Here is a 13,636-nt window from a genome sequence, read left to right on the forward strand (position 1 = left end):
AAAAATATTAAATGAATACAATACATTAGAAAAATATAAAATATGTATATATCTTTGAATCAAAATAGAAATGGAATTACTGGGCAACAAAATACACCCCCCAAAATATTAGAAATGATAAACAAAATATGAAACATGCCTGGGTATAGTTTTAGATTTGCGTGTGAATTTTGGAAGCTCCTGTTCAAGGGAGGGCGGACGCAACTGATGTGTCAACCAAGCAGACTTTTGACACGTCTTGTAAGGGTAAACTTTTCCAAGTGTGTCAGTTGTGGGAGTGTCCAGTCCAGTCTGATGATAAGGGATGAGGATGCGTTCTCATAAAAAGACATGAGGCACAAGTGAGGAGCAACATGAAGAACAGACACCATGGCTTCCACGATGAGAAGACTGCTTCAATCTGGTAATATATTTTTTTTGTATATATTTATTGGATTCAATTTAAATTGTCATTGTTTTATGTTTTGAAATGAAAGAAGAGCACAACTGAATGCATTCAAACTTTTTGCTCACTTGTTCACCTACTTGATATTTCCACTTTTTGCAATTGTGTTTGAAGTTTTACTTGGTTAGGTGTTTCAAAATTAAAAAAAAAAAATCTGTATGGAATTTACTAATCATGTTTTAATGACGCAAATCTATACTTAAAAAACAATTCACGGTTTTACTGGCAACTCTTTGCATGACTCGAACATTCAACGCTGCAAAGACATTTCTAACAAGTAACTTTCTAAATATTTTTTTTGTACAAATATTTCATCCGTTTGTTTTAATAAACTTTTAATGGATTCATTAATTAACTTAAATAAAGTAACATGTTAAGCACAGAAACTACTGTACGTTCCGTAAATTTTTTTTGCATTTTTTTTTTTTTATTTGAGTTTCGTTTCATAATCTTCATTTGACTGAATTCAGTTGTCCCCAAATACTTAGAAAATATATTCTCAAATAATCTCACTGGCTGCTCGTTGAATTAGTTGAATGCTCAAAATTTGAACGCCCAAATATTTATTTTTCATATTTCTATTATTTATGTCTTTGAATTTTTTTAATTTTTTTTTATCTTTACAGAGACGAACCTATTCTGTACTTGTAAACTGAACATTTTGCAACACAGATAAGACTTTTCTACTTTAAGCAACTTTTCTTATATTGTCATATATAAATAGATGAGGCTGCTGAACTTAATTTGCTTTTTTGTTCGGCATCTTGGTCTGAACTATTTGTTTTGTATGTGAACGCGATAACATTCAGTGGTTTAGCAATTGGTATTGGATGGCCTCTAGCGCTCAAGACATAAGTAACCAGTTAACCCCTTTTGCGCAGCACTGCTGGTGACGCTGGTGGGGCTTGAATGTCGCCCGGCGCCATTTGCCGCCATCCCTTCCCAGGACTTCTACACCCTCAATTTAATCACCAGCACGCTCATCTTTGAAACGGCGCACCTGCTCGAAGAATATGTAAGTCTGCTTCCTTGGTCTTTCAAGCCCATTTTTGTGGCTGCTCAAACACCCCTGAAATGAATCCCAACGCCCCTCAAGTTGATGAGATTGTTTTTAGCAGGGGTCTTCAATCCTGTTCCTCTGGGCCGGTGTCCTGGCTGTTTTCCATCTCTCCTTGCTCCAACACACTTGATTCAAATGATCAGGATTCTTATTTAGCTTCTGCAGACCTTGCAGCTTATCTGATCATTTGAATCGGGTGTGTTGAAACAGGGAGAGATGAAAAACAGCCAGGACACCGACCCTCGGGGAACAGGATTGAGGACCGGTGGTTTATGGTTTATGTCCTTTAAAAACGAGCTGGAAAAGAAGCATAGGAGAGATGTCAGGCGCATGTGTTCATTTTCTGACTACTACATTCTAACTCCAACTATTTACTTCATCTGACTGGAAGCTCAGCACCCCTAAACCTTTGACTGGTTAGGACACTCCTCCGCAAGATTGAACCAGGAGAACGTCTTCCAAACCCTGACAAGGTTTGCCCAAATTGCCGGCGTACCAAAATGTGTCACAGCAAACCACATGACCTCACTCGCGTTGTGTTTTTTGACATTTTAATAGCGCTTACAGTAAGCCTTCATAGTCGTTTGCGTCGGTGATTGCGCCACCATCTCTGTACAGCTGTTGTGGCTGTCTCACACTGCCGGGCACGCTGCGGTTTAGTAATCACGTTACTGATGTCATTTTTCAACCGTTCTGCATCTTGTGGTTATCCCACAAGATTGAGTTTTCAGTTTTTTTGTTTCCCGCCTACAAGTCTATTGAAAGCCAAGCAAGTTGATCAACAACCCGACTCTCTAATTGCTGTTAGGAAATTAGACTGTAATAACTACAAATTATTAAGCAATATGAATTTATTCCCCTATTTTATCCGAATTAAGGATGAAAGTTGTAAAAATAAGTCTTTTTTTTTGGGGGGGGGGGATTCCAAACCGTAATGGGCATTTTTGAACACCCACTCCAGGAAGCGCAAATAGTCCCTTATTACATAATCGTAATTTTAACGAATGCACCCTCATCTGTCTGCTCTCCTTCCCCCCAGATGGCTTTTCACGGCCTGAATGGCCTGCCTCTCAATGTCCACAACTACACTGTGAGGGGCTCCAACTTCTCCGAGCAGCTTCAGGACATCTACGCCCAAAACGTGATGTTCAAGCTGCATATCGGCAAGGTGGAAGAGTACCAGACGGGAGACTGGGGCAACCCGCAGAACGTCGCCGTGCCTCTAAACCAAGTCAGGTGGAGCCTGTTCAGCCAAACAAACATTTTGGTGCGCTTGGCCCAGCAAGTCGACCCAGAGTTGGTGCTAACAACGGTAGAGCCTCCGGACCTGATCCACAATCACAGTTGGGTTAAGAAGTCCTACGGTTGGAAAGTCATCGTCGGCCTGACGCGCTGGCTCGCAGATGTCAAAAAGGTGCTGAATGCGACTCAGCTTGACAACCACATTGACGAGACTGAGTGATCCTGAGGGCGACGAGTGGTTGAGAACTGTTGGGGGGCAATTTGCCGGAGCCCAAAAACCAGCTTGAGGAGGTAACTGGATCTGAATCAATACGTTTTTCACTGCTGATTAATGCGCGACGCTTCACTGAAACCTTCTCGAGAGAAAAGTTCTGCTCTTTGTGGGAGAAAATCTATTTGATCCCAGAACCAAAACTGGACACTTCTAGTGCACGTAGGGTTCTGCTGAGTTTTTCGGAAAACAATGTCGACCTTTGATCTGAGTCCAGTTCCAGAAGGTAGCCAGATAAAATCTACTAAGGACACAGACCTCGAAGCTGAATCAAAATACAAAAGGTGGCTCGTTCAAAACCTGTCCTTTCACAGCGATTAATTTATTAGGTAGTACCATTGTTGCACAGAAAATCTGGAGGGAATGACGAGAAGAGTTCTGCTCAGGTTGTGGGAAAAACTGGGGGCGAGTCAGATGGTGCAGGCCTTAGCCCAGAACTCAGAATCCCTCAAGCCATTAAATTTCTACTTTCCTGGCCAGTTCGTAGGCAAAAAGTGAAACGGTTTGACGAAGCTGTGAATGGATATACAAAAACAAACCCAGAAGCTAGTCGGGTTGAATTGGTCGTTTCACTGTCGTGTGCTCAGGTTGTGAAAAGATTTGTGAAATTTGTGAAGAAAAAAAAAAAAAAAAGAGTTGTCACAGGGTACCAGAGCCCGCAGACCTCTGCCAAGGATCCAGAATTCAGACCCAGAAACGTGGTCAGGTCCCAGCCAATCTGAAATACATTTTGCACTTTCCTCTGATGAGGTCACTGTTGTTCTGAAGTCACTGTTCAGTATTATTATTTCATTTGATGTTTATATCTATGTTATTGCTCTATTTATTATCATAAATTAAAGTGCAGTTTATAAATCGTTTTTGTTGTGTATTTTTGTTGTCTCGTATAGATGACGCGGGACACATGTGGACAACAAAATCACACTCAAACATCAGACTGTTTCGTATGGATATTTGCTTTCATAATAACACAGCGTTTTTTTGTTGGTTATTTTAATGTCTATGGTGTATCCATTTGGAATCTTAAAAATCTAAAACCATCGGTAGCTCATGTTTAGATACAGTTCAGAGAATTACAACGAAGGCATCAATATCTGATGTTGCTGCAACAAAACAATGTTTAAAGGTAGCAATTTAAAATATATTGCAATTTTATTTTACAAATCCTTAGTTTTACAGACAATTTGTCTATTAAGCACCAACTCAAGCTGTAAGTGAAGAAAAAAAAAAGAAACATCAAATGTGCACACCATGCCCCGAGCGCCGCCAAAATTAGAGTGCTTTGGAAATAACAAAATTAAATACCTCCTTCTGATTGGGGCACATTTGGGTTAATTCCCTCGTGGGAGTTTGTCAAAGTACAACCCCATGTTTGAGAAAGCATTTTTTTCTAACTGGCCAGGCAGGGGGCGCTACTGAGTGAGTTTTGAGGAAATAAAAAGTCATGGGTCCCATGCGATGGTCATTAATCAAGCCGGCAAAAAAGGCTGACAGCCTCAGATATGTTTCCCTAATTAGGACATTTTGGTTTGTTAGGCCCGCAGGATGATTAATGGTCCCACGCCGTCAGTCCGTCCCTTGAAGGTACCACACGGACGGGTCACCGCTTGACTCCAATCATGGCTGATTGTGTGGACAGATGGGAGGAGGCGAGGCCCTTCCAAAGCCCAACAACATTAACACGATCTGGGACATCTCCAATTATTTCCAAGGCTCTCTTAAAAGTGCTTTGTTTCTTACTTATCAATCTTAATTTCCCACGTGCAAAGAAATTTGCAACATGAACTTTGCTGGGCATGCACAAAAAAAGTCCTAAATCCGCCATCTTGCTTTGAAACCATTTGGTCCTACAAGTATTTAGGCAAACTCCCCTGAGTGTGTTTTGGAAAAGCCAGTTCCCAAAGCTCATTTCACAGAGCAACATGAAATTTGGTAGCCAAGTCTATGATGAGCAGGAATGCCAACGGGTCGAATAAGCCATGATCAAAAATACATCGCTGGCTCATTTGGGCAATTTCCAGGGCTCATTCGAATTGTTTGAAAATTTAATTCTCTAAGATTATTCAACTTGACAAGGCATTTGGAAGACTACCACAAGTCTTTTTTTCATCTTTGCTTGTGACCATTACGGGTCACCTCAGCATGTCATCCTTCTGCATCCTCCACTAGAACACCACCTGCCCTTATCTCTTCCCTCACAACATCAAGCTTCATCAAATTCTCCTTCCTGGCAGCTCCATCCCATCTACTTACTATCTCCCCTCTGGGTGTGTCCAAACCATGGAGGTCTGCTCTCACCAACTTTGTCTCCACAGCATCTAATCTTCTAAACCTATCCAACCTGTTCACTCCTAAAGAAAACCTCAATATATTCTTTTCTGCCACCTCCAGCTTTGTTCCCTGTCGTTTCTTCAGTCAGTGCCACTCTCTGTAATCATCATCATCATCATGGCTGTCCATGCCACTGTCTTAGAAACATCTACCTTCATGGGAGAGACTCTTATCACACTGTAAGAAGCGCTTTTAGTACCGAAGGTAGAAAAGCGCTACACAAGTGAAAGCCCCTTTACCAGTACCTGACAATTCCCCCCATGCGTTCCAACCTGCTTGGATTTGTTTCTTCATCTCCTTTCCACACTCACCCTTGCTCTGGACTGTTGACGGCAAGTATTTCAAGTTCTCCATCCTCGCTCCCTTTTCTCACTGGAGCCTCACCCGTCTTCATCCATGCACATATATTCCCTTTCTTTGTAACGCAGGTACCAAACCCAATGTGTTGTTGAACTGTATGCTCTTGCCTCTTTAATTACCTTTGACCTAATTAGTGCCTCGGTCATATGACCGCTGAGCGCCAATAAGGTTCACGTATTGGACTGGTAGGCTGAAGTTGTCAGGTAGCGCAAGGAAGTGTTTGTTTGTTTGTTTGTTTTTAAATGTAATATTTCGATTTTCAACGTTGATTCAATCTGATTACTTGATACCTCCATATGAACTATGAAGAGCCGACTGCCTGACAGCGCTGGACCACGTCGATTGACCTTCGAATTCAAAGTGGAGTTGGTGAGTCTAGATTTAGCATTTAGCATTAGCCAGCTCCTGTGATTTATGTCGCTATTTTCTCAAATGATCGTCCAATATCAATAGATTATGGCATGAATATGATTATGGTATTTTATGCATTACGTGTAGTGTTTGTTATATTTTATTTAGCACAGCAGTATGATTATTGGGTTTTTAAAAATACTTTTGGAATTTATTGCACTTTAACCAATGAAGCTGCCACTGTTTGAAATTTGATTTTGAATTATTCAATTGAAAGTTTACCTATTGCATGTTTGATTATATGCACCTTACTAGGTTATTTGGAATTGCATCGCTATTATTGCTCCAATTAATTTAATGCTAATTTTGCAGCATTCTCGTTGGTTCACATCGCACATTATAGCCTTTTGATAAATTAATTGACATGTCTAACAGAATTATAGTGGTGATGAATTAGACAATGCAATTGGTGTTATACAGTTGGGGATCCATTTTTTTTTTCACAAATTCTATCTGGTTCAAGTGAACTGAACTGAACTGAATAATTTGGGACAAAGGAACTCTGCATTTCTAACTGATGACATTATTTGTATCTTGCAGCATTTGGGAGACATGTCTCATGAAAGAAGCCCCCAAAAAGTCTCCTGAAGCCATGCCCCAAAAAGGCAGAGGCCGACTGCCATTTTGGTTTGAACGGGCCAATTCAGGAGTATTTTCCAGGGGTCCTTCACACTTGAATCCCTTGAGAGTTCGTCTCATTGCTTCCAAATTTTTACCAATTCTTTTCTAGACAGACATTTGAACACATTTGTTCTGTTTAACTGGAGATCCGGTCGAGCAATATTAGTTTTCCTGCGCTACCTAACCGATGGAACGAATGATTGCACTCAGTGGCAAATGAATACTTTGAAAGTCTTTCACAGTTTCACAGTCACTTTTATTTAATTAATATGCATTGATACACTTGACACTGTGACACAGCTAGTAGAATGGCACGCAAGAGCGCGCAGACTTCCAGCATGGCTGAACTAATAAAAGCAAAGAATATAAAACAGAACCTTCTTCACAGAGGCGTTCCTATGATGTGGCTGATATACGGAGGTTCCGTTTTGTTTGTGGGTTGGCATTGGTGACAATGAACAAGTTATTCCTATCAGATTTATAACGAAAAACTTTATTCATGTAATATTCTGACTACACTAAAGAACAACATTATTCTTACCAGATTTCAACAAGACTTTTAATCACCTTTGTTTATTCATTACTCTGGGTTACATTTATTTTATTTTGCGCTAAGTTGTGTTTTTCAGCAGATTTTGGACAATTTCGCACCAGTGAATTTGAAAATGACATCCGTTTGTCTTAAGGTTAAGTTTTTATGCTAAGTTGCTGAAAAAGTTTTTTTCTTCCTAATTTTTTGTGATGTCATTTGCGATTGGCTTTTAAGAAAAGAAAAAAAACATTTTCTAACATTTTATTAATCAAAGGTTACAAACTTGGCTTGGTGTAAGTTGAATAGCAGACATTGATTAAAGTAAGCCTCCCTGTCAATAAATATAGCAAATGGAAAAATATACAAACATAAAAACATAGCAAATCCAAAAATACCTGTACATGTAAACAATGATGTAAAAAAAAAAAAAAGTGTCCATAGTTCAAAAAGATGATTGAGCAAAAAACAATTATTTATATTTAGCACAGTAAAATTGTTCTGAATCAGTTAAAAAAAATCTTGGAAACAAAATTTTCAAACCACCCTTTTTCAAACTTGGACAATTTATTTCCCCTTAAGCCCCAATGACTTTGTCAAAAAAAATACTTTTTTCTCTAAACATAACATTGTTCCCCCGCCCCTCCAAAAAAAAAGCCCACTCATTTTTATTCCCCCGGCTAAGTTGTACAACTGTTCGACAAAAACATGCCAATTCTCATAGTGTAATTGCTGTCTGTCTTTCACTGTTGCCCCAAATTCTTCTTGATACGTGGACCACCCTACTAATACAAACCAACTTGTATCAATCCGTAACCTGCACGTCGCTGGCTGAGCAGAGGTAACCGAGTGATTATATCACTGTCATCCTGAACAAACAGGAACTGCCTGCCTTCGAGCTGACGACCATCACATCAGGACTGGATGGAAGCGGTGTTGATGCACGTATGAAGTGTAAACCGTGGATTTGTTGTTCTGTGTGTTCTGAGGGTAAAAAGGCAGCAAACGTCTTTGTTGTGGTTGGGGACAGCGTTCAGATGGGAAGGAGCTCCGGAGGACTTTCGCCATAGCAGTACTTGGCTTGAGGGTTTCTGTACGTGTTCTCGTGCTGGACGCTCTGCGTGAGCCACAAACAACACAGGTGTGTGCGTTAAGCCTCGGTGCTTGTGGCATTTGAAAGCTTGTTCATAGCTGAATACAGTGCAACCTTGATTTAACAGACTAATTTGGCCTCATCTTGGGATCTACCTTTGTGACTACATACTCGTATTGACTTGGTGGGCCACGAATGATAAAACATGAAAAACTAATTTGAGAATGAAACGCATTTTTTCCCCAATTAAAGCTCAATGAGCAGTAGCAGTGTATTAATGAATTATTTAGAGAGCTCCAGTTGGAAATGACAAAGCCAGACAAAAATTCCCATTCAAATGAAATATTTTTTTATGTACACAGCTAGAATAATTCCCAAAAAGGACACGAGGAGGACGCAAACGGCCAACGAGGAGCTCGGAGGGTGAAAGCAACGGCAAATTGACAAGATGGGGAAAATTAGACTTTTGGAGGGACGTACTTGTGAGGAGGTGCGACACTTGGCCAGGCATAGCTCAAAGAGGTCCTCCACGGCGGTGAAGAGGTTCTGGAATCCTTCTGCGGCACGGTTCAGGAAGCGCTCCAGGTGAGCTTGCTACAACCATGGACATGATACAAACAACACCTGCTCAGTCGCTCAAGAGTTAGGCTTTTGTCCTCCAAAAAGATGCAATATGATCAAAGGGGGGGAAGAGGGATGATGATGCATTTTTTTTAAAAAGAGGAGAAATGTGAGGAATAATTTGGGGGATTTTAGGATGCATTTCCCCCCACAATTAGTCTTTTCCTCCCCAAGAAAATTGTAGGTTCCCAGGACAAAAACATTTAAGATTGAACATGACTTAATTCTTATGTTGTGATTTCAGATTTTGACTTGTCAAAAATGGCAAAACTTCGAAAGAATTATTTTCTTCGTTCATTCAAGATTATCAATTTGTCAAAAATGATTTGGTTCTTGTGTGATTTACTTTTTTCCTTCCAAAAAGCACAACTTTGTCATATTCTGACACGTTTGTTCTGAAACAAATGTAATTCTTCCAAAATGCCCCATTTTTTTTGGTCTCAAACCAATACAACTTCATTCTTGTCATTCATCCAAGATTGACTGTTTAAAGTATTGACATTATTTTTGTAATATTTTTTTAAATCTGGGAATAGTGTTTTGTATTGTTCTCGCTATGACTAAATATGATTTTCTCTAGGGAGGGAGCAACTTTTTGTCTCGGAAAATTCAATTGTTTTTCTTAAACCATTAATTTTTTAAAGACATTTTTCCACAAAAATAAAACAAAACAAAATACTATTTATTTATTCAGAGTTGTATTTTTTGTGTGTGTGTGTGCTGAAGAAGCGGTTACCTTATCTGGTCGCAGGCAACAAGATACGCAGTATTCGTAAATGCTGCAGCAGCCGTTGGCCAGGCAGCTTTTGCAGATGTGTTGCCTGCAGCGAGGCGCGTTCATGTTGCAGCAGCCGTTCACCAGCAAGTCTTTACGCTCGCACACGTAACCTTTGCAAGGAGACACAAAACATTTTTACGTTCATTTAAAGGCAGGGTCGGATTTGTATTGCCGTGACGACAACTAAGCGTGCGACTGGTTGTTGCTCAACCAGCAAGTCTGTGAGCAATCCCGCGTTTAGTGTTAATCTTATCAGTTTATTGGAGATTTTAGTCTCGTCTTGTTTTCGTCTGTTGAAAATCTATTTTTTGGTCAACAAAATTAACGCTAAAAATATTCTTGAAAGAAAAAAAATGTTCTCCCAACTTTATTCCTTCGAAAAATGACTAATCAAAAATTATTTATTTTCAAAACGCCTACAGTCAGATGAAAAGAAAATCCTATATTTGTTATATTCTAAAAAAGAATAACTTTTGTCTCATAAAATCCTGAATTCGTTTTCTAAGATTTCTCCATAATTAAAAAAATGTTTCTCAAAAATCTTGTCATTGATGTATTTTTTTTAAGTTGACATGGATGCTGAGTGCGCATTGGGGTCACCATGACAACCGCCTATGACAGCGCGAACAGCCTGTTGCTCACCCAGTTCGTCGGTAAGCAGTGTTTTGCCCTGGATGGAGTTCCGGCAGTGGCCCGTTTGTCGGCTGCTGTTGCCCAGGTTGAAGCGTACTTTCCAGGCGATGCGACGCTCTGTGTCCCTCACCTCCAGCAGGGTGCGGTCCCGTGTGGTCCGTTCCTCCTGCACACATAGTGGTCTTATTTTTACATTTGAATGACGATAATCTTGTAACACGTCAACGGCCAGTTGTTTTGTCTGCTGTAAACGGCGCAGGTTAACTTATTTTTACACTTGCGTGTCGATGCTGAACCTGTTTCAACGTGCTGGTGAGGAAGTAGATGAGCGACAGCCCGAAGACTACCCCCAGCACCCAGCGCTTTCTCAGGAGACGCCGAAGTACCATCATGGCTTGACTTGATCCACAAACATCCAACCTCTCGTCGTTAAATTGTGCACGCTTGGATGTGGACGCGTTTGTGCTCAAGCTAATTAGCTCTCGACCACACACACACACACACAAATTCACACAGTGAGAGCTTTCCGCATCGTCTGCAATTAACCCATTTTGCATTATCAAGTAACTTAAACAAATGCGACGAAATTCACAGTTCACGCCGACTCGCTTGCCTGCTTTGTTAGCTTGATGGCTCAGTTTGGCCTGAGAAGCATTGGCAAACTAGCTCGGTCTTCAGGACCCATAGCCGAGAAAAATATAACAAGTTGTAAGGGTATGGGTTGGAAAAATGACAAATCAAACACAATATACAGCAAAACAAAATTATTTTCCCCCGAAATACGTGACGATAGTGTCAATCGCCGGCGTTAGCAAAACAACATGACGACACAACACGGAAGCGGCGTAAAGATGAACGTCAAAATCTGATTGGTCGATGGGTGGCAACACGGTGACGTAACCATCGAATTAATTGGAGTTTTCATTCAAGATATCTCGAACGTCATTGTGATTAGGCAACACGGCAGATAGATGGAATTCGATTCTTTACCTAATCAAAAATGGAATTCCAGATATCTGTAACATCATTTCGCCGAGGACAAATAACGCCATTCGTATATACGATGTTCGTCATTTCAGATGAACAAATTACAGATATATCTGAAAGGGAATTGTCTTCTCCTCACAAGGGTAGCTGGAGCCTATCCCCGCTATCTTCGGGCAGTAGGCGGGGTACACACTGAACTGGTTGCCAGCCAATCGCAGGACACACTTAGACGACCGACCATCCGCGCTCACACTCATACCTAGGGCAATTTAAGGGTGTCCAATCAACCTGCCATGCATGTTTTTGGAATGTGGGAGGAAACCGGAGTACCCAGAAGAAACCCACGCAGGCACGGGGAGAACATGCAAACTCCACACAGGAAGGACTCGGAATTGGTATTCAAGACCAATTAATAATAATTAATAAATGTCTCATTCCGATAAATTGTTTGTTATTCTGGTTTATCACAAAAATAGTTTGACATCCAGCTAACCATAATTAATTATATTTACAACAATGAAGGAATGCCTTTCAATTTTTCATTCTTCTACTAACTTCTTGCAGGGAGATAATATATCTTCAATTAAGATATCCAACCCCAATTCTATTGAAGTTGGGCCGTTGTGTAAAATGTAAATAAAAACATAAAACAATAATTTGCTAATAATGTTCCACCTATATTTAGTTGAATACACTACAAAGACAACATATTTGTTGGTATGTGTATATGAATTACAAATGCAATACTTTCATATCATCTTGCTCCAACAGTTTCCTGTAGAAGTGTTTTAAACGTTTCGTTTCTGGCTTGTTTGTTTTTTTTAAGCCCAAAATAACGTGTGACACCTCATGAATTGGCATCTATGATATTTTTTTTGCAATATTATCAGTGTTGTTCATTTCCTGTTTCCCATTTCGTTTTTCCAAATTTTGTGTCTGTGTGCTTCAATTGGGATGACTCAGCATCCTTCTCAGACATCAAGTTTTGAAACGTCTCCCAAAACCCTTTCTTGTATATACAGTCAAATGATGATCGTTCCAAAGTTACCAATGACATAGTTCCAAAAAATGCTCCACATTAAAACTGTGACTGAAGATAGATATCATTTAACATCTTATAATGTGTTTTTTTTTATCTTCGGTAATATTGGGTGGAGTTGGTTGTTTTGTCCTCATTTAATAGAATTTTTTAATGTAAATGAAATTAAATTAGACGGAGGTCCCCTCATAAGAAATCATTAACACGGGTTACACAGTCATTTTATTAGTATTTTGTTCTGGTATAGTTGCTGTAATTAGCGAGCAACCGTGAGCGACCTTTTGCGCATGCGCGGCTCACATCGTGCAGGAATCAAAGACCGTGTATTGACACATTTTCCTCGAAGGCAGCGTGACTGCACAACACGGAAACGGCGAAATATGCTAACGTCAAATGTAATTGTTTTTACACATAAATTTATTTATCATTTGCACATCTTACAAAAATAGCATTTTACGTCAAATGTAATTCAGCGATAAACCTTTGGGGCGTTGACGTCAACCCGGAAGTGGTTGGGGGAAAGTAACGGGTAAGCGGAGCATCTTTGCAGCAACGTAACAAGATAGCTCACCTGAAATTAAAAATGAAATTCACCGGAGGAGGACTCATTGATGTCATCAAGGTACATTTTGCAGTAAACGTCTTATTGCCGAGTGTTAAAAAAAGGGCCGTAAACGTGAACATGTCCAATGTGGGCCTGTGTGTTGGTGTTCTCAGGGCAGCTTCGTGAGTTGACGAGTGTCGTGCCATGCAGCGGAGACACAGTAGCAACACGGATGGCATGCCCTCAGAAAGGCGAGCGGACGAACCACAAATGAGTCTGATGAGGGCTCGACTCTATTTTATTCTTCTAGCTTCCATTTGATACATTAAACAAGAGCACGGAGAATTCAGGCCTCTGCCGAAGCAAACAGGGTTTCAAGCAAATGTTAGGTTGTTAGGGCAAGGTTATGATTTTAAATGACAATTTCAAGTCCGGTTAGGGTTGCAAGTTGGGGTTTATAATTCGGATTTCACGACAGGGTAGTAGTTATGAAAATTAGGGTTGTAAAGACAGAGTTAATGTTTGAAAGTATGGTATAAGAAATGTTAGGGTTTTCAGACAGGGTTAGAGTTTAAAATTAGGCATTCAAGCATATGTTTTTTTTTCATGCACTTAGGGTTTCAAATTGGTGTTTTCATCAAAGTTGAGGTTTTAAGACAGGGTAAGGGTTT

General features: G+C 40.1%; 3 protein-coding genes and 1 long non-coding RNA gene across 10 annotated transcripts in view; 3 read left to right on the forward strand and 1 right to left on the reverse strand.

The window, feature by feature from the left end:
- The first annotated feature begins 54 nt into the window (after nt 1-54).
- Nucleotides 55-3,866, forward strand: LOC148343851 (uncharacterized). Its single transcript, XM_088290559.1, has 3 exons — nt 55-403; nt 1,327-1,460; nt 2,545-3,866. The coding sequence occupies exons 1-3, from the start codon at nt 370-372 to the stop codon at nt 2,965-2,967; spliced, it is 591 nt and encodes a 196-aa protein (XP_088146685.1). The 5' UTR covers nt 55-369; the 3' UTR covers nt 2,968-3,866.
- Nucleotides 3,867-5,863: 1,997 nt separating this feature from the next.
- Nucleotides 5,864-9,669, forward strand: LOC148343852 (uncharacterized). Its single transcript, XR_015842523.1, has 4 exons — nt 5,864-6,078; nt 8,152-8,215; nt 8,301-8,411; nt 8,726-9,669. It is a non-coding gene; the product is annotated as an uncharacterized LOC148343852 (long non-coding RNA).
- spring1 (SREBF pathway regulator in golgi 1) lies at nt 7,519-11,278 on the reverse strand. Of its 5 annotated transcripts, none has more exons than XM_088290524.1 (5): nt 10,671-11,273; nt 10,405-10,561; nt 9,721-9,872; nt 8,844-8,957; nt 7,519-8,387 (listed from the first exon to the last, which is right to left on the reverse strand). In XM_088290524.1, the coding sequence occupies exons 1-5, from the start codon at nt 10,950-10,952 to the stop codon at nt 8,304-8,306; spliced, it is 789 nt and encodes a 262-aa protein (XP_088146650.1). In that variant the 5' UTR covers nt 10,953-11,273; the 3' UTR covers nt 7,519-8,303. The 5 variants fall into 5 exon arrangements, with proteins under 5 accessions (XP_088146650.1, XP_088146658.1, XP_088146630.1 ...); XM_088290532.1 differs by having other exon boundaries at nt 10,692-11,265; XM_088290504.1 differs by having other exon boundaries at nt 7,519-8,957; nt 10,677-11,278.
- Nucleotides 11,279-12,733: 1,455 nt separating this feature from the next.
- Nucleotides 12,734-13,636, forward strand: part of rnft2 (ring finger protein, transmembrane 2) — a 12,957-nt gene continuing 12,054 nt past the window's right edge. For 2 of the 3 annotated variants that reach the window (XM_088290580.1, XM_088290597.1), the window contains exons 1-2: nt 12,734-13,043; nt 13,139-13,216. In XM_088290580.1, coding sequence (XP_088146706.1) covers nt 13,170-13,216 — 47 coding nt within the window. In that variant the 5' untranslated portion in view covers nt 12,734-13,043; nt 13,139-13,169. The remainder of the gene's footprint in view (nt 13,044-13,138; nt 13,217-13,636) is intronic. The other variant, XM_088290588.1, reaches the window with a different exon arrangement.

This window comes from Idiotropiscis lumnitzeri, chromosome 1, assembly GCF_059441095.1.
Source record: "Idiotropiscis lumnitzeri isolate Australia: NSW breed Sydney's pygmy pipehorse chromosome 1, RoL_Ilum_1.0, whole genome shotgun sequence".
NCBI classification, from domain to species: Eukaryota; Metazoa; Chordata; class Actinopteri; order Syngnathiformes; family Syngnathidae; genus Idiotropiscis; species Idiotropiscis lumnitzeri.